Raw genomic sequence first — 27092 nt, 5'->3', positions numbered from 1 at the left:
GAACAAATAACCAGGGCTTTATACTGAGGAGAAAGAACTTTGCTGCCTTGCACCTGGCATGAAAATATGCCAGTATAATCACAATCTGGAGGGGTTCCAGGCTCGCCAGATGCTGTTTTGTGCATGCCACCAAAATTTGCATTCTATCCCAAAGCTTGCAGAAAGATTGCTTCTTTCAGATAGTTATTTTCTGTAGAGAAATTTTAAACAGTCCTCCTTTTTGTGTGTGCTCACTTAAAAGGTAAAAACAGTCTGGTGGCATAGATGGTGGGAAATAAAACTTTGTCACGTTCTGTGTTGTATATATATATTTTTCCCCTTTGCAAATTGAAGTGAAAGGAGTTTTTAAAAGGTTTCCGTGGCTGGTATTAAAGCACTTGATCTTAATCTTTAAGGGGCAAGAGAAAATCAATAAGCATTACAGTTATTATAGTAAGCATTTAGCAATTAATAAATCCCTCTTTAGGTACGATAACAAACGATTGGGCAACTTAAGCCCAGTTTACTAAGCCAAATGGCTTGTTTCTTTTCGTCAGACAAAAGTAATAAACATGCAGTGCAATCCTAAATGTATTTACTTAGAAGAAACCCTAATTGGGATCAGTGGGACTTGCTCTCAGGTAAGAATAGGATTGTAGCCCAAACAGTTTAAATAGTTTCTGTTTTAGATAGAACTGCTGCCAAAATATGCCCAAAGTGAATTCGAAAACTTGCTAAGGCACAAAATCTAAGGAACAGAGAGAAGGAAAAACAAATCCCCAAATTTGGCAATTCTTGCCTGGACAGATCCCAGAAATTATGGAATCTGGTTTCTCTTTCCCATCTTCATTTGCACATCCTTGGAAACCCTTGTGCATGGGTAGGCAAACGAAGGCCTGGGGACCGGATCCGGCCCAATTGCCTTCTAAATTCGGCCCACGGACAGTCCGGGAATCAGCGTATTTTTACATGAGTAGAATGTGTCCTTTTATTTAAAATGCATCTCTGGGTTATTTGTGGGGCATAGGAATTCACCCCCCCAATATAGTCCGGCCCCCACAAGGTCTGAGGAACAGTGGACCAGCCCCCTGCTGAAAAAGCTTGCTGACTCCTATGCCTAGTGTCACCAGGGAAACACATGGTGACTGAATGTGCGGAATGCAGCTCAGTTCAATACACACTTACTTAGGAGTGAACTTCATTGAATACAATGAGACTTACATACGTACAGAACAGGGCTACATACAGGATTAGTATTATTAGAGAGTTGTGCTGGTCTGGCTTTTAACCTTGAAGATATTCCAATATATACAAGTTATTAGTACTATACCAGTTAAATTTGAAAATTTCCTTGATAGTTAAAGAGTCAACCTGCTTGACATTCCTTTCTTGGATTTGCAATTGTTTCCAAGTTGAGATTGAAACCAAGGCAAGTCCATGTATGTTTACTCACCATTTGAATAGGTAAATTAGCTTTTGGAAAAGTTCAGGACTTAACACCTCTTTTAAATTTTTCATTGTAACTTCCTTTCTACTAAACACTGAAGACCTTTTGAGGCAGAAAAGGTTGGGTTGACTAAATCTCAACTATTAATGGGGAGAGAAATAGTACAACATATAGGTTTCCCCCCACAAGATTAACTTCCACAACAGATTTCTCTCTGTTCCAAGAGAAAGCACAAGTTGAATTACTTTCTCATTTGATGTAGAATGGGGCCAATGCTCAAGCAACTTTCACAATTACGTTGGGATTACATGGCAGTTTCGGGAAAGGGCAGTGGAAGAAGCTGTAAACTAAGAGTCTTTGTATTCCTTGTTGGTCAGTGGTGAACTGTCCCTTTTAAGTGCGCCACTAACAAATGTTTCCCTCAAGTGCCCCTGTTCTTGCTTGTTAGCATTTGAATTGACTTAGGAGAGCTGAAAGGTTTAGTAAGAGTCTTTACCTATTATTGAATATCACATAAAGTTGTTCTCTTTTTTAGCTTTCCATTTTTACTGTCTGTAATAAAACTACATGGATTCTTGAGTACAATTTACTCCCAACTTTCACTGAAAGCCCTTTTGTTTTTTAGTGCAATGCTGTAGGGCAAATGAGGACATATGATTATCTTAACGGTCCCTAAATCTGAGGACATGCTGCTGCTATGCTTTTCCTAGCATAACACTGAGTATAGAGTGAACCTATGGCACTGCATTATACAAAAACTGAACAAATTCTAGTTCCTACATTTGCTTTGAGAGTATTAGGAGATCAAACTTTTTTAGCTTCCAAATTTTAGAGGAGAGGGTTATTTTGGCTTCATATTCTCCCACAACTCTACATGGGACACATCAGGTGTCTGCCCAGCTGCTGCATTGAACTGCAAGGGACAGGCAAGAGAGCATGCACAGAAGTGTGTGACCTTGTTGATTCGTCTTGATCTTTTTGGTCTTACTTGGATGGTAGATTCCAGAAGGTTGTGCTTGTGGAATATTGTTTTGCCCTCTTGGGGGACTCCAGCATTGAGGTTTGGCAGCGTGCGATCTCTCCTATACTTTCCAACATGTGCATGAAACTGCTGAGTATGGTCATCTGGAGCGTGTTTCACCAGCACGCTCCTGTTAATCTCAAGCTGGTGTGATAGTGGAAGTAATGAAGCAGTGTCTGCCAATGGAGATGGGCTGGATAAAAGCTAAGACATTGAAGCTCAGTTCAGATAAGACTGAGATGCTGTTATGAGCAGATGGTTTTCTGGTCTGTATAGATGGTGTCAACCAGGTCTTGATGGGGTCACACCCTAAAGCAGGAGTAGGGAACTTTTAGTCTGTGGGTCAGTCTTTGCCCATGAGGTCCTTCCACCAATCCATGTCACTGGTGACGTCAACTGATGGGTATTAATCCTACATTGGCTGTGGGCTCTGTTCCAAGGAAGGAACAGTAATGTGCAGCCAAGGCAGCAAGATTTAATCTCTGTTCAGCAGTTTCTCAAAAGCACTGTTTGGAGCACTTTTCCTGTGAAATGGGTGGATGGCAGAAGTGTGCAAGATTCTTCCATGCTTTAAGATCAGAGCAAAGGGAACTGAAGATAGGAAGGAGGAATTATGCAAATGCCATTGCAAGTCTCCCTCCATCCCTTTTAAGCCCCCAATGTTGCTCCAGTCTTAAATGGAGGGGGGAGACTCACTAAGGCGGGATAGGCAACCTAAGGCCCAGGGGCCGGATGCGGCCCAATCGCCTTCTCAATTCGGCCTGCGGACGATCTGGGAATCAGCGTGTTTTTACGTGAGTAGTAGGTGTCCATTCATTTAAAATGCATCTCTGGGTTATTTGTGGGGCAGAGATATTTGTTCATTTTTTTTTCTTTTCAAAATATAGTCTGGCCCATCACATGTTCTGAGGGACGGTGGACTGGCCCCCAGCTGAAAAAGGTTGCTGACCCCTTCACTAAGGCATTGCAAGCCTCCCTCCAGTTCCCTTTCAAGTCCTGCCCACCTGTCAGGTTTGGCCTGTAGATCCTGATAAGGATCTGGCCTGTGGAACCCCAGCCTTAAAGCATCAGGTTCCTAGCATATGAGTACTCCTGATTCCATGTCATTGGAGGATTCTGTCACACAGTGTGTCTTCTATCAGGTTTGGCTGGTTACTCAGTTACAGCTCTGTCTGGATGGAGATTACCATGTAATCTCTAGGTGAGGCATCCATAAGTCATTTTAAATAAAAAAGGTTGATTAGAAAATAAGATCACCATAGCATCCTAATGATTTGGGAGAGTAATAGAATCATAGAACTGTAGATTTGGAAGGAGCACCTACTTTCTTCTCTCTTATGGGCTTTGAATGATATTTTTCTGTCTAAATATGATGGCTCTTCAGCTTTTAATGGTGACACCAAATCCAGTATGATTTTAATGCCTTTCAAGCATATAAGAGAGCCAGCAGTGATGGCAGGTTTCTATATTCCTCCCTGCCAATGTAGCTCAATTGAAGCACAACCTCAGTATTGCATAGAAAAGGGATGGTAGTCTCCTGTGTGGCACTAGGAGACTGTTGTTGCCGATTGTCATGTATCAGATAATAGTGCAGTTCAGCCAAGGTAAGAGTGAGCAGAGCATTTCAGCCTTTGTTTTTTTACCCCATCTATTTCTAAGCAAATCTCATCAGCATTTGGTACAGACTACAAGCAAGTTTTTCTTTTGTCTGCCTTGCAGCAGTAGGGAACAGGGCTTTAGCTTGCTGTTAGCAGCGGAATTAACATTCACTCAAGTTTTTGGGTCCTTTATTTATTCTCCATTATACTATGAAAGAATTAAACCTTCTTTCAAGACTGGCAGGGACGAGAAGCTTCTTTCAGCATTCATCATTATTCCTTTTAAAACAGGACTTTAATTTAAATTTATTTCTCTATGAACACACAGTAGTGGCAGGAAGCATGTATATAAGTGTAAGCTACTTCCAAGCGGTACTTCCAAAAGCTCAGGGGCTGTAGAGCTACCCTGCTGTTCTCTAGAAGACAGAGCCCAAAAGTAGAAGGTTCCTCCTCTCCAAGAAGGAAAAGGTGTTTTCCAATTTGCCTTGACATCTTTCTCAAAAAGAAGTTAACTCTTTGCTGTCTGCTCCCCTCCTTCCAAGATACTTCCAAGAGGTGATAAATACTGCGTTGGAAATCAAAGGACTGTGGCTTGCTTTAATATCAAGTGCTAGTCATACTTTGAATACACCCACTGATATCAAGTTACTTAGGTCCATTGATTCTGGTAGGTCTACAGGCAATGGCTGTTTTGTGTGTGGGGGGCGGGGTTTACATTTCTGACCCTCATGTGCATCGGTAGAGCATGTGTAAGCCCGCCCCTCCCCCTTTCCCGCCACTTCTGGAGTGTGGCGATGCAAATGTGCAATGGTGCTTCAGTTGGACGTGCCTAAAAATGAACCACTGCAATGTTTGGAACTACACAATGGGAAACTGGGCAATCACTCTTATACCCCTGCCCCCAATTTCAGTACGGATCATAAAGTAAAAGTTGTGTGAAGGAATATAAAAAGTGGATATGTCAAAGGCAGTAACCAGTGGACAGGCAAACTGGTAGGATCAACACTTGGACACATATGGTAGGGACATTATGCTAGACTCCGTTGACATTTTTATCTGTTTGATAAATGAGCTTCTGATAATGGCAGTAAAAAAAGAAAGTGATATAAACTGTATCCTTATAGATTTTGTAAAGTCCCACCTGACAGTGCTTATTATGATCAAGCACTGGCTATATACTAAGGAATATGATACTATGAAGTATATAATATTTTACTAAAGATGAATTGCTGTATTTTCTAGACCATCTGGAACAACCAAAATTAATTAAAATTTATGTTTCTGTAACGTAATTACATTTTCAGGAGGTTTGCCATTGTTTGTTACTTGTGTACTACTGCACTGTTGCCCTGTGCAGTTTTGCTTTTTGTATAAATGTGGAAACTTTTAGGATTGGATATTGAATATTGAACCATCTCTCAAGATGTATACTATTAAAATGGAGGTGGAAAGGGTGTGTGTATATACACACATGTATTTTTTTGCACCATAGTCCAGTTATTGAAGGTTATGAACATTACTCTAAATAAAAAAATTCCTTCCAGTAGCACCTTAGAGACCAACAAAGTTTGTTATTGGTATGAGCTTTCGTGTGCATGCACACCTCTTCTTCTTGTATTTTTTAAAATTTTGTTTCAACTATGGTAGACCAACACAGCTACCTACCTGTAACTAGGAACATTACTCTAGTTTGGGCAAATATGCACCTTTATGGACAAACAAGAGTGAGTTTAGTGAATATGAAATAATATATTTTCAAATCTTAAGTGCTTTCTGTTTTATATCTGATGAAAAGGAAGGCAATGTTAGGACCAAGGTAACTGTGGGAGGCAGTGGAAGACAGGAGTGCCCGGCGTGCTCTGGTCCATGGAGTCACAAAGAGTCGGACACAACTAAATGACTAAACAACAACAAACTGTATGTTTAGGGTGGCTTTACAAAGAGGAACAACCTTTTAACACATTTCCACCACAGTTTTACAACCACAGTTTCACCACTACTATGATAAATTTGTTATTCTGAATTAATTAACCTTGAATAAAAAGGCTTGCAATTTTGCTACACAGTGCTTTCAAATAAAATGATTAGTGCAGTCAAAACAGGAAATAATATGAACTCAGCATTTTATAAAACTTCTTTAATTCACTCTTTCTTTACATGAGTATTTATAAGCACCTTGTAATTTACTCTTGATTAAAAAAAATCAACAAGAAACAGGAATGATTTTCATTAGGAAAATATGTCCAGGCTTAAGAATGTGCATATGAAGATAAAAGTAAAAACATGGGTAGTTTGCATACCAAGACTACAACCTAATCTTGAATTGATTCAATCCATTTTGGCTTTGTCACAACACAAAGCTTCTATCAACACAATCCTAGACAACCAGTGGAGATAAAATGCATGCACAGCTGAAGGTGTTCTGAAAGTTTTTACTGCAGCCAGTCATCTCACAAATGAGTTGTATATTGCCTGTAATAAACATTTAGTTATACCACTATAGTTATTTGTAGGGGATAGTGCTGTGTGGAAACTTAGCATCTCAATTTCTTGAATTTTTTCTCTTCTGCTGCGCAACAGGCTCCCATCTGCTTCCATTATGCATTGCTCCAGTGCCCTGTGGTTTTCCAGGCTGCCATCACTTCCTTTTTTGAAAAAAAATAAATCTGATGACCTCTTCCCCTGAGCTTTAATTGAAGGACAGGAAGTCGGGAAGCTAGCTGAATGCCTGAGGTCAGTGAACTTGTTAATTTTGTGTTTAAAAGAAATCATTAATTTACTATTTGTTTTATTTATTGCATTTATATCCCACCTTTCTGCCGAAGCACCCAAACGCTTTGCAATTTTAAAATACTAAAACAAATCATAAAAAAGTATAGTAAAAATAATTTGGGGCGGGGATAAACAGCAGTCAGGCACACAGTGGAGAGCCCCCCGCCTTTCTGTGCTTATAAGAAAGCTGATTTGAAGACATTGTGAGATTTTCAGGAAACTCAGTCCCCCAAGAAGGCAGTAGAATGCAAACCACTGGAAAGATGATTTGCAGAATGAAAGAAAGGATGGTCACAAACAGGTAATCAGAACAAAACGCACCCAAATCCATGAGAATTTCACCAAAATCCCCTTTCTGATAAATTACGGATGCAGTTTATTTTCTCATTAATAGTATTTGCAGAAGGAATTTAGATTGAAGCACTTCTCTGTTGCATGGCTGGCTGGGATGCCTCCAGCCTGTCAACATGAAAAGAAATGTGGTTTGTTTTTGAAAACAAGCATTCCTTTCTTCTTGCTCTGCATTTCACACATCTATTACTAACCTATTTGTTCCTTTAAAAAAAATAATGGAATTATGTCCACCATTGTTCAAGTCATAAGCAAGGCCATATGTGTGCAGTTGCCATTTGATTCAGATTATTAGACTCTGGGATGGTACTATACATGTTGAATCAACTTTTGATTTAGACCTTCTCCACAAAGTCATTTCCATGGATTCATTCATAGGTGTGTATACAACAACAACAACAAATCACCATACCAGTGTTTTCTGGTCTACCTATTAAAAGTCTCTCTCTTTCTCTACTTTCACAGAAACATACAAAAAATAAGCTACAAAAATTGCTTACACTTGATTTCAGCACAAAAAAAGCTTTTTTGAGAAAGAATGGTTTTGTTCAGCCATCATAAAAGGAATGTCAGTAAACAATAAATACAATGTGCTTTCCCCCCTCCATATCAACATATTTACACTTGAGTCTTTGGCTTATGTTTAGATTTCTTTATAAAGAACTTTGATCAGGCTGTCATTGCACATTAAAACAAAATAAGCCAGTTATCATACATATATCTATATATATATATTTTCTTGCAACACATGAAACCTATAGAGACTATCAATCTGCACAGTTTTGTTTTACTTTTTAACAGTTTTATCAAATTAAGAACAAAAGGAAAATAAAATGTTGACTAGAATAGATACATGCAACAGATGGTGGTTCTAGTGTAACCGAGAAACAACTGAATATACAAACACTGGAAAAATCCTACCTCGAACAGCAGACGTGCTCTGCCTCTGCTCTTCTTTATTTTTGTGGCACTATATGTTCATACTGTGTACAGGCATAGAAACAGTTCTTTATATATATATTTATATATAATTAAGATACACCATTTATTAAGAAAAATACTTTTGCATTTAAAAATTAAGTCTCCCTCTTCACTAAAATCTTTCTTCACAGGTTCAACAGCTGATGCCAAAACAGTTTATTAAATTTCTTATTATTTGGTTCACTTGATTGCATCCACCCTTTTCTCACTAAGATGATTCGAGGTACTCAAGTGCAACGTCGTAGCAGAAACGATATTGCTCCTAAGGGGAGGAATGCAAAGAGTCAGTCAGATCATGCAATAAATAAATAAATAAAATGAGATAAGAAGTGACATTCCTTAAAGCTGCATAATTTGCTTTGACAGTATCAAGACTTTACTTTGATATGAATTTATTTTTTTGTAATGCTTAGGTGTATGTGTTGCTGCTATAGCTTGAGATGCATCTTAAAGCAAGATGGTCTAGGAATCTCTTTGTGACTAATGGTTTGCATCCCTGTGATTCTTTCAGCTACTCTACCAGATAGAAAACAAACAGTTTTCATTAATCAGTTTGAAGAACTTTACCGCCTCATCATGGACAACATTCATTTCACAAAGTCAAACAGCATCCAGCCATTAACAAACATCAGCGTCTTAATACTACAGCAAGAGACCACTCTTCTCTGCTGATAAACTGAAAGTAACCCAAGTCCAGCTTTCCCCGTTGTGACAGGGAGCTCTGTAAGGTCAAATATCTAAGAATTTCAATTTCAATCTGTTGGTAAGTAGAGATGTACCGCAAGAGTTTGCAGCTGGACTGTACAAAGTTATGCGTTCTGAGATACATGTTTTGCTCCAAGGTCCACTCTCAGAGAGAAAAGAAATTCAGATCCTCACTAAGATGAAGATTTTCTGCATTCTCAAAGGGTGAGACAGAGAAATTCCCCTCGCACTCCCACTGCCCCATCCCCCAGCCCTAAGTCTAGAAACTTAATCTTGTAAGCAGGAAGTGGGGAAAGCTTTCTGAAAGGTCCCCCCCTTCTTTTTGGTTATCTGATCATCTTGCTAAATGTAGGGCAGGTAACAAAGCTACATGGGTTTTCTTGGCTTGCTTCCTCACCTAGCTTGAACAGCTGCTGTGTTCAAGATAGTTCACCTACATAATACAGAGACACTGAAAACATGCAACTACAGAGTAAGATTGCAATGGAATATAAGAATTTTTTTTTCATTTTCTGTGCTAAAGATTAAATAGTAACCTGTGAAATTCTAGGCAAGAAGCTTATTAATTACATTACACTGTGTATGTTCTGAAGTGATTTTAATTGCAAAAGGATCAAAAACAGCCTTATTAAAAGTGCCCTCTTAGGAAACAAAACAACCCACCTAGCCCTTAAACATGTTTGAAAATTCAGCAGCCAAGCAGAGAGTACTACAGGATGGGACTTGCAAGTAATTGGAAGTGAAGGGAGAGGGGAAAGCCATTTTTCTCTCCCTTCTCTCCCACCACCCCAAGCCTCTACTACCTTTAGTTAAGAATGTTGGGGGAAATTCTGATGAAGACGGAAGCAGAAATTGCTGATGTTCACTTGTTTGCCCCATGTCCAGTGTGGAAAACCAATCTAGCATATACTGATTGGCAGGCCTGTGCAAGGAGGCAGCAGGTTAGACTTATCCTGGGCTTCAGAGGGCTAAACCAGCCACAGGGCCTCACCAGGGACTGGCTGCTTTTTTGTTTGTAACTTTGTTCTAACAGAACTCCCAAACCCGGGTCTCAGACAAGCTCTGCACGCGCCTGCTGACTGGTATTCATTGGTTTTTGTTTTTCTTCAAGTGTACACATGCTACAAAGTTACTGTTTCCCTCTGTTTACATTGCATTTCGTTTGCATTGAAAGGGTGTGGATTTAATTATGCCATTAATCACAGCAGACAGCGAGAGAACGTAGTATTTGATGCAAACCAAACTGCAGTAGAATTGAAACAGCACTGACTGTGATCAAGATAGGTCGGAAGGGAAGTTGTTGTCTCTTTATTGTCCCTGCTTTTAGTTTGCTGTATCTGACACAGCTTCATGCTCTCATTGCCTCCTACCCTTCCCATAGACCGGGGTAGGCAACCTAAGGCCTGGAATCTGGATGTGGCCCAATCGCCTTTTCAATCCGGCCTGCGGATGATCCGGGAATCAGTGTGTTTTTACATGAGTAGAATGTGTCCTTTTATTTAAAATGCATCTCTGGGTTATTTGTGGGGCATAGGAATTCGTTCATTATTTTTTTCAAAATATAATCCGGCCCACCACATGGTCTGAAGGACGGTGGAGCCGCCCACTGCTGAGAAAGGTTGCTGACCCTTGCCATAAACGTTCCCTGCACCTTTCACTCCTTTTTGCTTTCTTACACTATGGGAAAAGAAAAAAAACCACCCACTAGCAAATATACTAATAGCTATTTCTGTTTTACTACAGGCGGTGACCATTTAAGTGCGTCCAATTGACATGTGATCGCTGACACATGGGTCCTTTTGGACCTGGAATAAGGCAGAACAGGGGCAGGAGGCACTTATATGCACTCTGCTGATGTGCATGGGGGTGCCACAAACAGAACCCTCACACAAAATGGTCGCCACCTGCATTTAGAAGATGAGTGATCCATCATCCTTTCTCTGCCTTCCCCCAAAGCATCAGAATAGGGCTGTCAAGGTCACCTGCCCCTTCTGTTGAGTTTGGTTCTTTTTCTGGTTTTTTAAAAGATGGGGCTAGTCTTACCTTACTGTTTTTTTTTTGTGGGGTAGCCTGGTTCATTTGTCTTTTTTCTTCGTTTTGGGTCTAGGTGTCTGTGTTTTGTATGTGAATACACACACACACACACACACACACACACGTGTGTGTGTGTGTGTGTGATTCTGACTGTGTTTTTTGTGGGTTGACTAGAAGGCATAGATCATGGGGTGAGCTAACTGGAGGGTAAGAGCAACCTTTAGCTCCCTACAGCTGACTTCAGGAAGAAGTGAAAAGTTCCAGAAATGCTCAGGCCATAGGGCAACTATATTTCCTGTAAATACAGAATTCCAGCCTGGGCCGTTTAACCTCAACCAGCTATAGGAGAGCATGGGTAGTGGTAGTAAGCAAGTGACTTGTGTCTCTGTGTTCTTTATAGCAGGAGTAGCCAGCATAATGCCCTCCAGATGCTGTTATGCTCCAACTCCCATGAGCTCCAGCAAGCATGGCCAACTGTCAGGGCTGAAGGGAGCTAAATCCACCAACATCTGGAGGGCATGGTGTTGGCTCTATCGCCTGGCCTGTTGCCTTACTGTACGGTCTGGACAGCCTCCTGTTGAGAGCCCTCAGAGGTATTAAAGCAAGGTCCTCATAACAAATGAGGGTAGGCGTGAAGCCAGTGGTGGCAGGGGCCACTATGCCTTTTCTCTCTTTCTCTCAATGCTTGTTGATTCAGCAGGAACAGATTACTCCTGCCAGAGGGCTTTTGAAACTAGGTGGAGGACTGTAGGTTGCCCACCCCTGCCTTAGAGCTACTTTCTCTCTTCTTCTCTCCCAAGGTATCGTGTCATCTGTAGATTATAGATTGTGATACCTTCCTGACACTGTATACCAAATCACACAGGAAGTGAACTTTGAGATGTTTCAATGAGTAAGGTGTAACCACAATCTTAACAGAGATTTCCCAAAGCGAGACATCTTCAGAGGTGACAAAATGCATTCCAGTTTCACAGGCATTCAGTAAATGGGGGGGGGGGGGAATGGGAGGTTATGCTTGGATGTGAATGTATCATAATAGGTTTCTGATAAAGGAGGGAAAGAAACTTGGAGAGTATTTTGTCTGACCCAATACAGAATCTGCAATGCAGGATGCAACTGTGTTTTTATAGTCCCAGTTGTTTTTTCTCTCCACAGAGAGCATTTTTATCTATGAGACTTTGTTTGGCAATACTTTTTAAAAAATATTATTTTTGTCTGTCTGCATAAATTAACATTCCAGATCGACAAACTTACCGGTGTTTCTACCATGTTTGGCTTACTGTTCCGCAAAGTTTTTACTGCATGGAAAACATCGATGACATTTTGCCTTTTAACCATTTCCACTACTATGCCTATGGCACAGAACATTCCACTTCGTCCACCACCATTCCTGAGCAGAAAAAAGAAAGAAAGAATGGTTTAAATGGTTGTATCCAACTAAGTTATAAAGTTACAACTGTAACCCACTTAGTTGGGAGTAAGCCTCAATGAATACATTAGTCTTTACTCCTGAGTAGACATGGCTAGAAATCCACTTAGTGACATTCATTGATTTTTATTGGGTGGGGTTTACCTAAAAATTGGAAGCCCTTCTCCCCTCTGTCCTGAAATTGGCTTGGTCAGGAGAACCCCCAGAGCTGCACAGGAGGAGGAGATAATTCAATCTGGCAAACTGATATGCTTGCACAGATGGAGCATTTGAAACCTCACATATGTACTTCTAACCCTTTTAATTAGCATTTACTTGCAGATTCATGGCAATCGCTGAACCTTTGAAAAAGATTGCATTAAATAGAAAAATTGATTTGGAAAATAATAGAGGAGTCTATCCTTCCTTTAGCGAGTCATGCTAGACTAGTCAAGGTATGGAAGCCAGTTCACAGCATGGGGATAATTAGATTTAAGGGTGAAAATGCTACATCACACTTACAGACAATGAATTATAGTTCTGCCTTCTCCTTCTTCACATTCTTCTTGCCACTTTTCAACCTGAAGAATTAACTTCAGGAACGACCGTTTGGAGCCTGGCACATCCCTGTGAGATGCCCATCCCAAATACTGGAACTGCTGTACCATCAGATAGCCTTCCTGAGGCTGATGAGAATAAACAACATCAACAATCACAAGTAACCATTATAGAAAATCCAAAAGTTTCAGCAGAGTAATAGCTTTATTAAGACCACTTTGAAAGCTTCAAGGTAAGCAAGCATTCACAGTTTTAATCAGGCTGAGTGTAAAACAAAACAAAAATGCAATTGGAAAAAGGATGTTGCAGGGTGTTAAGATGACATTGGGGGAAATGTTTGTGGAAACTTAACTAGGTGAGGCCACATTGGGTCAAAAAATATCTCAGATTGCATCAAGGGCACAGGCCAGAGAAGCATGATTGCTCAGCTGTTGATTCCCACAAAGGCATGTTAGAATGACCCATAGTTTCAGCATCAAAGTATATGCTAAACTCTACAATTTCCCATATGTCTGGGTAATAATCATGAGTTTAGCAAAGTTATCTACTGCTTTGTGTGACTACAATAAATATGTATTTCTCATGGAGGGGAGATGACATAAAAATAAAATAAACAGAAGGGTGTGAAAACAATCTGGATTAGAAAATAGTGGTTTGGAAAGAATCTGAGAACTTTTAAAATGCTCATTGTGAAATAAATGAACATTTGTTTGCGACACTTTGTTTAACAAAATGCACCACTTTACCATTCACATAAATTAATTGTTATTTACTATTGGTAAACCTTAAAAAAACCCATGGTGCCTTTTACAGTGCAATTTAATTGCACCATGGTGCAAATGAAGACTTTTCGAACTATTTTGAAAACCCATAGCTAGTTGTGTGTATTTTTAAAAACATGTATTACTTAGTGTTGAAGTAAATAAACATGACTCCCGTGTTAACCATTTACATATTGCTTACCCTTGTTAAATTGCATATCCTGAAAATTCTGTTTATTACATCACAATCCATTGAGCAAGACATGCATTCCACCTGGATGGGGCCATATCTCAGCAATCCTTCCTCTGGCCAATACTGTGGACAGCCCTGCATGATATTTAATAAGTAAAGTTAAATTATAGCTAGCATTGCACATGTATTTTGTGTTAAGAAATCAATGCTTGATTGCACAACTGCAAGACAGACATTACTGTATTGCTCCATCTTTGCAGGATGAGACAGTGTAATTACCTCAGACCTTGCTGATGGAGCCAAGAGTTCCCCATATTTGGTTAACATGGTACCCACTGGGGAGGAAGGTATAGATCAATACAGTTAGAAACACTATTAGCTGCCACCAGGGGCTGTTTATGGTTAGAAAGATTTATTTAAGTGACTCGAAAGCATGTGAAAGTGCAAGTAGATAAATAGGTACCGCTCTGGCGGGAAGGTAAACGGCATTTCCGTGCGCTGCTCTGGTTCACCAGAAGTGGCTTAGTCATGCTGGCCACATGACCTGGAAGCTGTATGCCGGCTCCCTCAGCCAATAAAGCGAGATGAGCGCCGCAACCCCAGAGTTGGCCACAACTGGACCTAACAGTCAGGGGTCCCTTTACCTTTACTATTAGTTTGCAGTGCTAGTTACTTTGATGTCTGTTGTATGCTATGATTATAAGTGGATCTAGAATTGTAGAGTACATGCAGGCCTTATTCCCCTAGTATAAAGTGGTACATGCCAGGAAAATTTTACCACCTGATTACATTTTCTTCTAGATCACCCTTTCTCAATATACCACCCTGCAGATGTTGTTGGATTCCAGGTCACATCAGCCCCAGCCAAGATTGGCATAGATGATGGACCCTGTAGTCCAAAACATTGGAGCGTTCCAGTTTGGGGATCAGTGGTTTACAGTGTCTCACCAACAGAGTACATCCATTACCATTAAGAACTTACCTGTGATAAATCAACTTCATTTAACATCACAAGAGAGGTACAGCCATAGTCGTATACTAATCGCCAAAAATCTTTCACAGTGTTTGGTAGAGGGTGCTGTGTGACAATGAAAGCAGCAGGTTGTCTGTAGCTCTGCATTTTTGAAAAGGAAAAGTAGTAAACAAAAGAGGAATTGCAATCAGAAACAGTCATGCCCTCCCCAGAACATAGAGCATGCTCAACATTATGAAATATGAAAACAAGATAAAACACCTCACAAACCTCAATATTTTTTTTTGAAAGACAGCCTTTACTTATTTCATTAGAATTAATTTCCAAGAAAGTGCACATTGTATCAATATTTGCTCTGAGCCCCACAGGTTGTTTAGGTTAAGGGGGAATTTGTTAAGACATCCATGAAACTACCTACAAGTGCAACAAAACAATGCCTTGGGCTCTTTGTAGATGTAGAAGGAAGCTAAGGTTGTAAATACAGCCAGAGTTTGTAAGATAAATTAATTATAATGAATAACAAAGAGAGAAAGGGAGTTTAAGTTTTATATCAAAATCTCCCAAATTAGGAAACTTATTTAGATATTCTGTTGTATTTATATATAACTGTTTGAGGAACTGGAGAAAGGCTTTAAATATAGGAAGAGAACACATGGCTATCTGGCTCACTTTGTCTACAATGTCTGGCAGTGATTCTCCAGGGCTTCTGACAGGAGTGTGAGCCTTATCTGGTGATTGAACCTGGAAGCATTTTCATGCAGAATATATGCTCTACCATGGCACTATGAACCTTCCCCACTGGACACATGTATTGGCATACAAACAAACTAAACTTTGCATGTACAGATGGTAGCAGCTATACAGGATGTTGAACTGAGTATTATTTCTCCACTGTTCTGCTTGCTAATCCATTATTTCTCCTGGGACTGCACTCATTAGCAAAAGACAAATTGCTAGAACTGGCTGCAAATTAACATACAAATCATGAAAGTCCTTCTAGAGTTTTCTTTCGTGAATTTTCAATTTCAACAAGCTACTGAAAGCATGAAAAACTCAGATTGGACAGTTAAGAGAAGAACCACCACTGTGCAACCCATTTTACCAAACACTGCAAGAAAGCCAACAATATTTCTTTAACTAGCAATATTTCTTTTAACTAGCTTTAAGTAGCAATTATTATTTTCAACTTTACGACCCATCATTTTCAAGGCATGTTACATAGACAAAGGAAACGGTTCTTACGTCCATAAGGGCAGCATTGATATAGTTGCTGCTCTCTCCATCAATAGTAATTAAGAAAGGCAGACATCTGTCAGGTGGCAGCATATCCATAAAGCGGTTCTTGTCATGATTCCTTGGCAGGCATGCTATGCTGCAGTCTTCAGCTTGCAGCCGAGGAGTCACTGAATTCAGGGTCTAGAGGGCAGAGGAAATCTTTGGTACAATGCAGCTCACCCCACACCAGAACAGATTCGTGAATAGATTTCGGCACCAAATAGCATTGCTAGGTGGGACTGCTATGAGACAAGCAAAGGGCTTGCCTTCCTTGAGCTGTAATGCACTGCAGCCATGACAGAGAGTGAAAATGAATTATCTGCATTGGTTCTCAATCTGCATTCCGCCCAAAACGAAGAAAAGAAAGCATTGTGTGAAATTCATGCAAAGTGTTCCACACCTATTTAAAATGCAGAATCACCCCTGGCAGGCCGAAGGTCACTGCTGTTCAAACAAATTGGCAGCCTGTGGCAATTACAATCAGACAATTGTACTCCACATTTATAGATGACTTTGTAAAGCACATAATGAAAAGAACTAGGTTATACATTAGGCTCAATGCAAGGAGGTGGCCAAAGGTTGTGAATCTGATATACAAACTGGGAGAGATTATATATAACTAGAAGCAAAAAAGATAAAAAAAAACCTGCTGGTATATAAAAGCTACCAGCAACTGAAAATACCTGAAATTCATCTTTGAGATGTGAAGAGTTTGTCTGAGAGTCTATTCTAATCATATCAAAATATGCAGCTTTGAATTCACAGACAGGGATGGCAGTTTCACCACATAAGCAGGCTTCCAAAATTGCATCATGAATAAAGATATACTGCTCCTGCCAAAGAAGGAACAGAAGAATAGTCTAGCAATATTTTTTTTTAAAGTCACAAAATCTCTTTTAGATACCTTCTCACTAGGAATCTTATTCAAGGAAGCTTAACTCAATCCATTTTTTATACTGCTTAAGCGCCTTAAGTACAGTCCATTCCTTAACTAGGATTCACTTAATCAGGGCGATTTCCTGAGAATGGCAAATTTTTAAATCTAGAAATAGCAAAGGCATCAGTAATTTGCTGAAGTCAGAGATTTAATGTTTTTTGGGGGGAGGTGTTTCCATTTTTATGTTTCTGCCAGCCGACCAAATTTGCTTGTTACTGGAAACAGCATTAAAAATTCATAGCTCTGGATAAATGCTCTGAACATTTCCACATGCCAATAACTATCAGCAGGGATATACACACAAACCATTCTGGTTCAGCTGTATAATATTTTAAACTTCTTTCATGCCCACCTTCCCATTAGTACTCTGGCCTGCACCAGTTGCTCATTCTTGCTTAGTGGCGTGTCCTGTGTTATTTCTAGGACACTCAGGCAAAACACATCCAAGAAGGGAACTGGGACCCCCATTATTAAGAGCGGAGAAGCACTGTACCTCAGTCTGTACCATATTGATGCGGCGTGAGCGTAATGCTTTGACACAATTGTAGATGTCCACAACACCTTCTCTTTCTGCCATGTCTAGCATTATGTCAATTACAATGTAACAGCCAGTTCTTCCAGCTCCAGCACTGGAACGATTCAGAAAAGGGTTTACAGAGTATTTCCGCACTTAAAATCACAACTCCCCCTAACAAATTAAAAACCCTAGTCATTATATAGGAACAATTCTATTCTAATGTGTGCTTGTGTGGCTTCATTCACTTGCATTTCCAGAAGAAGTTGAGATAGTCAACAGAATCCCCCCCCCCCATCTATCAAAACCATATTCATACCTCAGTGTAGCTGAAAACTTTAGAAAACATAAAATAGAAACTGACTGAGTAGGACAATCAGGAAGCCTGGACATTGGGCAATAGTATCATTAAGCTACGTCTGTTAAAGTGACAGTTGAGAAAGAATAAACCAAGTTGAGAAAAGTAAACAAAGACTGAATCACACAGTGTCACACTAAGACAACTTCACAGGAGACTACACAGTTCATGCACACATTGAGAAGTTATAGAAAGTGCATCTACCTCTTCTCTACACACCTGCAATGCACAACAATAGGCCCGGCACTAGGAGGATTGGAGAGTTTAACACGGCGTATAAATGAAAGGAGGCCTGTTGCATTGTAAGGAACACCGTGATCTGGCCAGCCAGTAAAGTGGAACTGTTTAACTTCACGGATTTCATTGTAACCTCTCTGTCGAAATCGAAAAACAAAAAGCAGACAATATTTTTTGTTCATCTGATGGATTAGGGATCAGGGAAGACATTCAAATCAAAATATTGAATTTTGAGACAAGCACAACATCTACCAGAATCAATAAACATTTTTGTTAGTATTCTAAGCCAAAAATGTGACAACTGTTGCTTAAAATGGGACTTCTGCAATTGAATTTATGTGCGACTATAAATATAATCTGTCAGTTGATCTTTATCAGCTTCCTTCATAAACCCAATATAATATTGAATGCGGCACTATTTTCTCATTGTATCTTGAAAATTGTACATTTACAGAGCCAATGCTGCATGTATTATAAAATTACAACAGCATATGAAAAGGCTTTCCCAAGAAGCTAAGCATGAAACACATGTGCTAGCATGGAAGTAAAGACAACAGTGCAAAACTGTTCATAAGGAAAGCAGTCCTGAGGAGTTAAAGACTTAACTGAAATAGTACATAAATGACAAAACTACATTAGAAATGCATGAAGCGTTACACTAGAGTAACTGACCTGGCCTCATCACAGAGCTACAAGGTACTTCATGGAAGACAGAATGATGATTAAAATAAATGCTCCAAAATAAAAAGTGAAAATAAAACAAATGCAGGTGAATAATACGCAACTTGCGTAATGATGGAAATAAAAAGTAGTGATGATTGTAAACTTCCACAGTCCCCTTCCCTTCCTCTTCTCTGTTGCACCAACAAGGAGATCAGAAGCATATGCTTCCATTCCTAAAAGCAGCTAATTTCCCCATTAAATCCAAACTTTAGGAGTTGTGGTTTCTTTGAACTCTAGTGCAAACAAGCTAGGATCAAACCATAGTTTCAGACTCTGATTTGTTCATTAACTTGAGTTTAAACAAACTACAGTTCATCAAGTTCAGACTTTAAAGCCTTTGATCATGGTTTGTTCTGAGTGAAACAAAATACAATCACTGGTTGGGATTCAACACTAAGCCAAGTGTCATAGTTACTGGTCTCACTTGCTGAATGCAGCCAAGGAATGAATCAACAAATGAAGCTCATTATGCATTACTATAAGGGACTAGTAAAAACTCCACAATACAGCTTAGATAACAAAATGCTTACATTTGGTTTAACCAAAGTATTATGTAAGTAAAAAAGGTAAAGGACCCCTGGATGGTTAAGTCCAGTCAAAGGCAATTATTCGCTGTGGTGCTCATTATGCTTTTCAGGCCAAGGGAGCTGGCATTTGTCCACAGACAGCTTTCCGGGTCATGTGGCCAGCATGACTAAACCACTACTGGTGCATGGAGCACCGTGATGAGTGCGCAGACTGCAAGGAAATGCCGTTTACCTTCCCACCGCAGCAGTACCTATTTATCTACTTGTACTGATATGTTTTAGAACTGCTAGGTTGGCAGAAGCTAGGACAGAACAACGGGAGCTCACTCTATCACGCGGATTTGAACTGCCAACCTTCTGATCAGCAAGCCCAAGAGGCTCAGTGGTTTAGACCACAGCACCACCCACATAATAGGGACTATTATGTAAGTATTACATTTTGTGAGCTGCTCTGGGGGCCTTTTTTGCCCCAAAGTTAGCATAGAAATAAATTGTAACATAACAACATAATGTAACCTGGTGGCAAAATAGTGTGAGACATATTTTAAAGAGAAGATAGGCAAAATGAATTCATATGAGGATAAAGAAGTCAACACGTGAGTTGTTAATGGATGTAGATAAGGGATTGTAAGGGACAGAAGTATTGGCAGGACAATCATATGGCATATATGATCATAGCACCAACTTGCAATACATTTTGTATACATAATAGTTTTAGATATACTTACCCTTTCAAGGGTAAATGTCCTGACCACATATTCGGCCAACGGTTCTACTTCCACACAAGTAACTTTAAAGTCCCCATACACTTCAGTGTCATCAGGCCAATACTTGTAGCATTTAACCTGCAAGGAAAGTTTTGAAAAATCTCCAAACCAAGGAAGGCAAATGCATGAAAAAATGGGACACGTTCAACGTCTTATTAATTCTGCCTAGTAATACATTACATGAATGAAATAGCCAATGAAGATGCTTCAGAAATAAAGGAATCAAGTTTTAGGGGGTGATCCTACAGCAAGATCTCCTGGGGTGAGTAGCTTAGGATGCAGTGGATTTCCAGCTCAGTAGGCTGATGCCTGGTTCAACTGGAGCTAAATCCCCAATCCCAGTTGAGCCAAGCATAATCTCATCCTGGGGTAGGAGCAGAGAGGGAGGACTTAGATTGGGTACTAAACCCATTTAGCTCAGTCACCTGACCTTGCAACTCAGTATAAAAGGCTATCTTACAGGCTTGTTTCCCCTCTGCTAGGCTTAAGCAAGGAAGAACAAAGCAGCAGCAGCAGAAGTTCTGCAACTGAATGGGGTTTGGATCTGGTACAACCTTACTCTGGCTTAAATTATACTTGCTTGCATTTTACACTGGCTTTTTTGAAGATAGTATTGTTCCCTTACTCTAATCAAGCATTCTTTTTTTCTTTTTTTAACCCTGGCTACATCAGATGTTACCTTTTTTCCTTTAAAAAGGAACAGTGTTTACCTACATATTTCATTTTTTCACAATCATTTTTTTTCCTGTTTTCAGAACCATTTCTCCATTTTTTCTATCTTACACCATCAAATGTCCATCTTTTATTTGTATGTCAATACAATAAGCAGAGAAAGGCTGAAATACAGTTTAGGGTCTTCAGGAAGAGTATAGCACAATGGTATATAATCACAAAGTCTTTAGCAAACTGGTCAGATAGTGTATCTGAAGAAGTGTGCATGCACACGAAAGCTCATACCAAGAACTAACTTAGTTGGTCTTTAAGGTGCTACTGGAAGGAATTTTGTTTTGTTTTGACTATGGCAGACCAACATGGCTACCTATCTGTAACTGGTCAGATAGTGTTGGACTTGGAGCTACACTCAATTCTCTTCATTAATCCAATACTTTATCATTTGTGCACTTCAATACATGCTATAGTTGATTAATGCTTTGGTGAACAAGTTCATATGGGGGAAATGATATTGTGGTTTCTTGCCCCATATACGCTTATCTCATCTCTAGGCCCTTGGTGTGTTTATACATAGGTGTACACATAATGTGACTCAATCTAAATCACATGATTGATATACAACATAAATCAATCAAGAAATTGGGGATATGTGTGCTGGATTTTAAGCACACAAGCCCTTAGACATCTTACACACATATGAATAAGGGAGAACAAGTTCAGTAGGGTTCCTGGCTCTCATCTAGGGAGATAGCAATCTGCTCTGGCATCTTTCATTTCAAATTCTGGTGCCTTTATTTCAAAAGCACTGATTCAATTTTCATGAGCAAAACATTTACAGTATTCAATGTGTTTCCTAAGGTTTCAGCGCTTTCTAAGGTACTACTTACCCGTCCAACCTCAACTAAATTTGTAACCATAACAATACACGCAGATTGTTCCTGCCATATCATTCTCCAGAAATCGTACACCGTTTCATGGACTGGACCTGAAAAGAAAATGCTCTCACATAAATGTAAAGTAACTACCAAGCCACTGATCTCTAAAATACCTGCCAGTTATTTCCTTAGGTATGAAGGACTTCAGTAATCCTCCCCAGACCGCTGCACATTTATAACTTATGTTTCATTAGTACTTAAGTATCTCACTTAAACCAGATTATTAGGCATTAAGACTCTTCAACTTGGCATTATGCAAGAAAACACTGAAGTACTAAAAATCAGTAATTTTAATATGGGTTCATTAGCACATGAAAAGTCATCTTATCATAGTCTTTACGGAAAACTCTATTTGTCCTGCTCTCCTGCTGTCATTTTATTACAGACAACAGAACCTCATGGTCTGTCCATGATAGAACTTTGCAGTTAATTAAAATCCAGCCATCCTGTTCCCCCATAGGATGAATTTCATTGGCAGTGGCCCCTTAAGTTTCAGTCTAGTACCTTAACTTAATAAGCCCTGCTTCGATTCTAATTCTAATAAATTTATGTCCCCTTCTTAAATTAATGTAGGGTAACACCATCAATGACTACTAGTCAGGACAGGTTCAAGACAGTATATAACTGAAAAATAGCTGTTAGGAAACAGCAGCAGGCAAGGATTATTGTACCCATGTCCTCCATGTGTGCTTTCTCTAGACACTGAATTGGCCACTGTGGGAAATAGGATGTTGGACAAGACTGGTCTTTGGTCCATTTCTGCAGGGCTATTTTTATGTTCTAAGGAAAAGACAGCACTAAATAAAATAGAAATTGTTAGCTAGTACATTAGGCCTAAACTAAGCGACAAAGAAGTTGGAAACAGCATCTGTGCTTACATTTTTAACACAGCTAGAGTTGTTGTGGGTTTTTGTTGTGGGTTTCCCCCTCAGGAGTAAATGACAAGCAAATGGATCTTTACAGACACTTTGCTATGCAATTCTTAAACCGATCAAACAGCTGCATCTCTATTTTGTTACTTGTACCTACAGTGGACTATAGTAAACATTTTGCAGCAAGCATTAGGTGCAACTATATTAGATGAAACTTAACCAACAGTATTTAATAGTACTTAATTTTATATAGCTCACACAATTATAATCTGAGATGCTAAATTACTTAAAATACTTAGGCTCCATTTTAGTTAGCTATTATTTTCAAGGTTCTCCTATTGTAAAATAGGTTCCCTGGGTTCAGCTAAGCACCGAAGAGATAGAAATCTCTTCAAGCTTAATGGGGCAAAATTCACTGCAGTAATGGTTAATGCTTCATTATATTCTCCAGAAATTATAACCTTAAATTAATTATGGCCCAAATTATTAATAAGAGTTTTTCATATGACAAGGGAGACACTTCAGATAAGGCAGAAGCCTTGCTTCTTTGAGGCAAATTATCTTTCTTTCATGATTATTCTGCCTGGTTGTAACTATTGCTGAGTTGATATAGGTGTAAAAAACAAAAGCGAAAAGCAAGGATCCATGACTCCAATAGAGAGCCCCACATTCACTGCAACTAGAGAATAAACCAAACTGTTCAAATGTACCAATTGAAGCACTCAAACAAGCAACCCTCCACCCCTCTTGCCAAACTACACCCCCCCACACACTTTGGCACAAGGGGTAACATGCAGCAGAAGGCTCCTAATCCAACAGGAGAAACCTTGTGGTATCTCTTTTTTGCTGTGCAGAGTGTTGTTGCTAGCCAGGAGTCATGCGGCAGCCTTTCTCCAGGTCAGGTTTTTGTGACATGAAGAAGGAGTAGGGTTAGGTTGCTCTCACAACCTGCCACACAATGGCTGGAGTAACCCTTCAGATACTGTCCAAAATGACAGATACTCCTGCAAACACTTACCTTGGGTTGCGATGTAGTGACTTGGCCTTTGGTATCCCTGAAACAGCAAAATAAGTTGATTTCTACAATGGACTATTATTAGCTTTGAAAGTAGAATCCAGTAGGGAAAATGAAGGCACACCCAAGACATTTGTAGGCATCCTTTTCAACATATGGTAGTTGTAGCTGGTCAGCTATATTGCCTCGTTTTAACTATTAATATTTTTTGTAAAAAAAAAACTTCCAAGTAAAGTGCTGGAAGAGAAATGAAGTCCAATTGATTTCAAATGGTTTCATTTCTGAGTGAATGTGCTTAAGACTGGATGGAAATTTCATATAACCTAATACAACATGTACTTTACGTAATATTAGATCAATGCTTCCTAATAGGTGTCATGTGAAATCTACAACTGGATTTCTGCTAGCATTAGTTCAGTGTTGAAACTATACACTTTGCCTTCACTTTTTATGACTGAAATAGTTCTGTTTGCTGCTCCATATAATAAGCCGCGAAACAATCACACTTAATTAGCAAAAACTAACTATGAATGCGCAAAAAATATTAGAGCCATAAATAACAAGCAGAACAGCTGAATGTTAGAGCTGGACAATGTGTATGTGTGCACAAATTCAAAATCTACATGCAATGTTGTAAAAATACTTTGTGCAGTTATATAAACCAAATTTTAGAATTAAAACAAATTGTGTGCATATATAATACTTTATATAAAGACATGTATATACACATGCACATATAGTACTACTGAATTTTTTCTACGCTATCATTTTCAAACACTGGAGAAAGTGCCACTCTATTCAGTGTATTAAAACTACAAAAAAGCAATAATAACCAGAACCCATGGAAATTATTTCCAAGTGCCATTTTTTGTTAATAGTGTGGCACAGAATTGTAAGCAGAAGTAAGCAATTTAGTAGTGCTCGCTTGCAAGGAAAAGTACCTATATCCCCTTGTATACAAATGTGAGATATGAGCCTTATATGCAGTGCTAAAGCTCCTGTAAACACCTTCTTCTCCAATGTTCCCTCAATAATTATTATGTATTATTCTTGTTCTTAAAAATACTTTGTGTAATTTTCCTCATATGAAACACATTCTATTGAATTGTTTGAGCTGGGAAATTGCTGCTGTGAAATGAACACCCAAAGAGAACTTGATATTCAAATAGATTATATGTTTATGAATTTATTTTAGTGCACAATTTAAATTTTTGTTGTAACAAATTAATTAGTTCCGTTTTGTATATGCTTGTAAAATAACATTTCTGTTTCCTTAGACAGAATTGTGTCCCTCTGCATTTAACCAAGAACCTGTGATGGTTTTAATAAGAGGACTTCATGCAAAGGTCCCTAAAAATTAGAGTGAGTTGCATGTGCTAGGCCAATGACTTCCATTTTAGAGAACAATACTTCTGCAAATTTATCAGCAAAGCCACAAATTTTATATTGACACTTCTCAACAACAAACTGCTGAGTCATTTCCTAGTAAGGCATACCACATTCATGGGTCTTAACATTTGTTGTATTGGATTTATTCATGCTTAGATTTAATAGATCTCCACTGTGACTGAGGCTAAAATCTGAACCCTATTTGCCTGGGAGTAAGCCCCACCAAATTCAACAAGACTTACTTCTGAGTAGGCATGGTGCGGATTGCACTATAAATTGCCTAATCTCCAATTTTCATCTAGTTTCAGTGAAATCATATCCAAACCCTTCCCCCCTTATTTCCATTTGTTTTTCTTGAATAGATATATATTTTGTGTCTCCAAAACATGTCCATACTTGTCCAAGACATAATCTCTGGTGGAATCATGAAGCACATGTTATGAGTTGTGTGAACAACCAGAACAAAAGGTGTGGGGGCAAGGGGAAAGAAAAAAGGAGAGAAACTCCTTGTGCTAATGGGACAACGTCAGTGGTTACAACCTATGTCTCTAAATATATATGTTTGTGTATATACTATATATACCATTACTGAATTGTCCCCAGCCCATAAGAAAAGTGATCATGACTGGACTCCCTTTAACAAAAGGAGACAATTCACCACCATAAAGAACCCCTTTCGTATCATAACCAGGTCTCTTCAGAAGCAGCACTATACACCAAACTATCCAGCTTCTCACATGAAAATGGAATGCAAAATAAAAGCTACTGACCAAAGCAAACAAAAATAATACTCAAGCAAAATGCAATTTTTTTCTTTAACAGATAAGGTCAGCTGGTTTAGCTGATGTTTTCATGACTGCACTATAGGACTATCTAACTTTTAAAATACAGGTACAAACATAAATTATTAACACAAAGGAACATTTAAAAGACCAGATATATAAATGGGATTAATTAAATGAGGCATGCACATATATCTAGTAATAAAAATTAGAAGAGTAACACAACTGAGAATGTTTGCTATATTAAATAGTCATAACAGGATGCTGTTATTCACATATAGTGGTACTTACATCCCTGTACAGCCAAATCTACAGCCCAAATCAAAGTCAGATGTGAAAGAAAGCACAACAATGTCAGTGAGTACTAGGACGGAGAACAAGGAAAAGTGTACATTTTGTTCTTAATTGGGGGAGGAAAGCTGTCATTCAGTTTGTAGGAATTGCATGCAAAAAAGTTTCACAGAGAGAAGCTGGAAAGAAAAAGACCAAGCGGTATCATCTACTTACATCAATATAATTAGCATTAATGTAGTCTGAAGAAGGATCATCTTCCACAGGTTGCAATATCACTCTGGAGTGGTCATCTGTAAATATATTGTGGGAGTCAAAACTTGTCCAGAACAAATGTACAATAGGTATGGATGGATGTAAACAATGATAGAAGGGACTGGACTAGCATATATTGGCATCTAACAAAACAGACATTTTAGTGGATGCCCTTAATCCAGGGATTGCCAACATGAAGCCCTACAGATGTTTCAGGAGAAAGTCCAGACAATAGACCATGCTGGCTGGTGGAGTTCAGAAACAACTGGAGGGCCCTATATTGACTACTCTGGTGTTTAAACTTTCACCTGAGCAGAAGCAACACACTTTTTTTAGGAGTTCCACTGAAATATGTGTATATGCAATGGATGATGATAAGTAGGGGCATATATAGCTGTCTTAAACTAGACTTCATAGCTTAGTTCAGTCTTTGATGCATGACAGCTACTTTAAATAGTTCCATGTGGCAGCTGCTTTCATTGTGATGAGCTTTAGCTTAAGAGCAACCTGTCATATGAGAAATTTACTTTTACCACTGTCATTTAGGTGGATTTGCAGTGACATGGATATGCTGCACATCACTCTAGTATAGTTCCCCCCATCCTAGCCCCCTCCAGATATTTTTATGCTCAGGGAGTCGCAGTCCAAAATATCTGGTGGGCACCATGTTGGGAAAGGCTGGACCACTCAAATGGCTCGGTGGAATTAGTTCACAAGCAGGGCAATTGAGAAAGGCCATCAGAGAAATTATCAGTGTATTGG

General features: G+C 39.1%; 1 protein-coding gene and 2 long non-coding RNA genes across 17 annotated transcripts in view; 2 read left to right on the top strand and 1 right to left on the bottom strand.

Annotated features, from left to right (window-relative positions):
* Positions 1–6630: 6630 nt before the first annotated feature.
* LOC309367677 lies at positions 6631–12135 on the top strand. Of its 2 annotated transcripts, none has more exons than XR_014167270.1 (3): positions 6631–6778; positions 8661–8912; positions 10598–12135. It is a non-coding gene; the product is annotated as an uncharacterized lncRNA (long non-coding RNA). The 2 variants fall into 2 exon arrangements; XR_014167271.1 differs by having other exon boundaries at positions 9256–12135.
* PTPRK (protein tyrosine phosphatase receptor type K) overlaps positions 6702–27092 on the bottom strand; it is a 331989-nt gene continuing 311598 nt past the window's right edge. For 6 of the 14 annotated variants that reach the window (XM_081907035.1, XM_081907031.1, XM_081907038.1 and 3 more), the window contains 14 exons: positions 26292–26368; positions 26076–26093; positions 23617–23653; positions 21679–21776; positions 20081–20197; positions 18070–18239; positions 17487–17622; positions 16740–16889; positions 16024–16197; positions 14791–14922; positions 13818–13943; positions 12819–12982; positions 12143–12278; positions 6702–8411 (listed from right to left, as the gene is read on the bottom strand). In XM_081907035.1, the coding sequence (XP_081763161.1) occupies positions 8358–8411; positions 12143–12278; positions 12819–12982; positions 13818–13943; positions 14791–14922; positions 16024–16197; positions 16740–16889; positions 17487–17622; positions 18070–18239; positions 20081–20197; positions 21679–21776; positions 23617–23653; positions 26076–26093; positions 26292–26368 (1589 nt within the window). In that variant the 3' untranslated portion in view covers positions 6702–8357. The remainder of the gene's footprint in view (positions 8412–12142; positions 12279–12818; positions 12983–13817; positions 13944–14790; positions 14923–16023; positions 16198–16739; positions 16890–17486; positions 17623–18069; positions 18240–20080; positions 20198–21678; positions 21777–23616; positions 23654–26075; positions 26094–26291; positions 26369–27092) is intronic. The other 8 variants (XM_081907036.1, XM_081907039.1, XM_081907044.1 and 5 more) reach the window with 3 other exon arrangements.
* LOC309367684 lies at positions 13857–20766 on the top strand. The gene is made up of 3 exons (XR_014167277.1): positions 13857–13961; positions 19635–19777; positions 20602–20766. It is a non-coding gene; the product is annotated as an uncharacterized lncRNA (long non-coding RNA).

The sequence above is a fragment of the Podarcis melisellensis genome, assembly GCF_964234715.1.
Source record: "Podarcis melisellensis genome assembly, chromosome: 3".
Lineage (NCBI taxonomy): Eukaryota > Metazoa > Chordata > Lepidosauria > Squamata > Lacertidae > Podarcis > Podarcis melisellensis.
The sequence above is the reverse complement of the archived record's forward strand: the minus strand, read 5'-3'. Positions and strand labels throughout refer to the sequence as shown.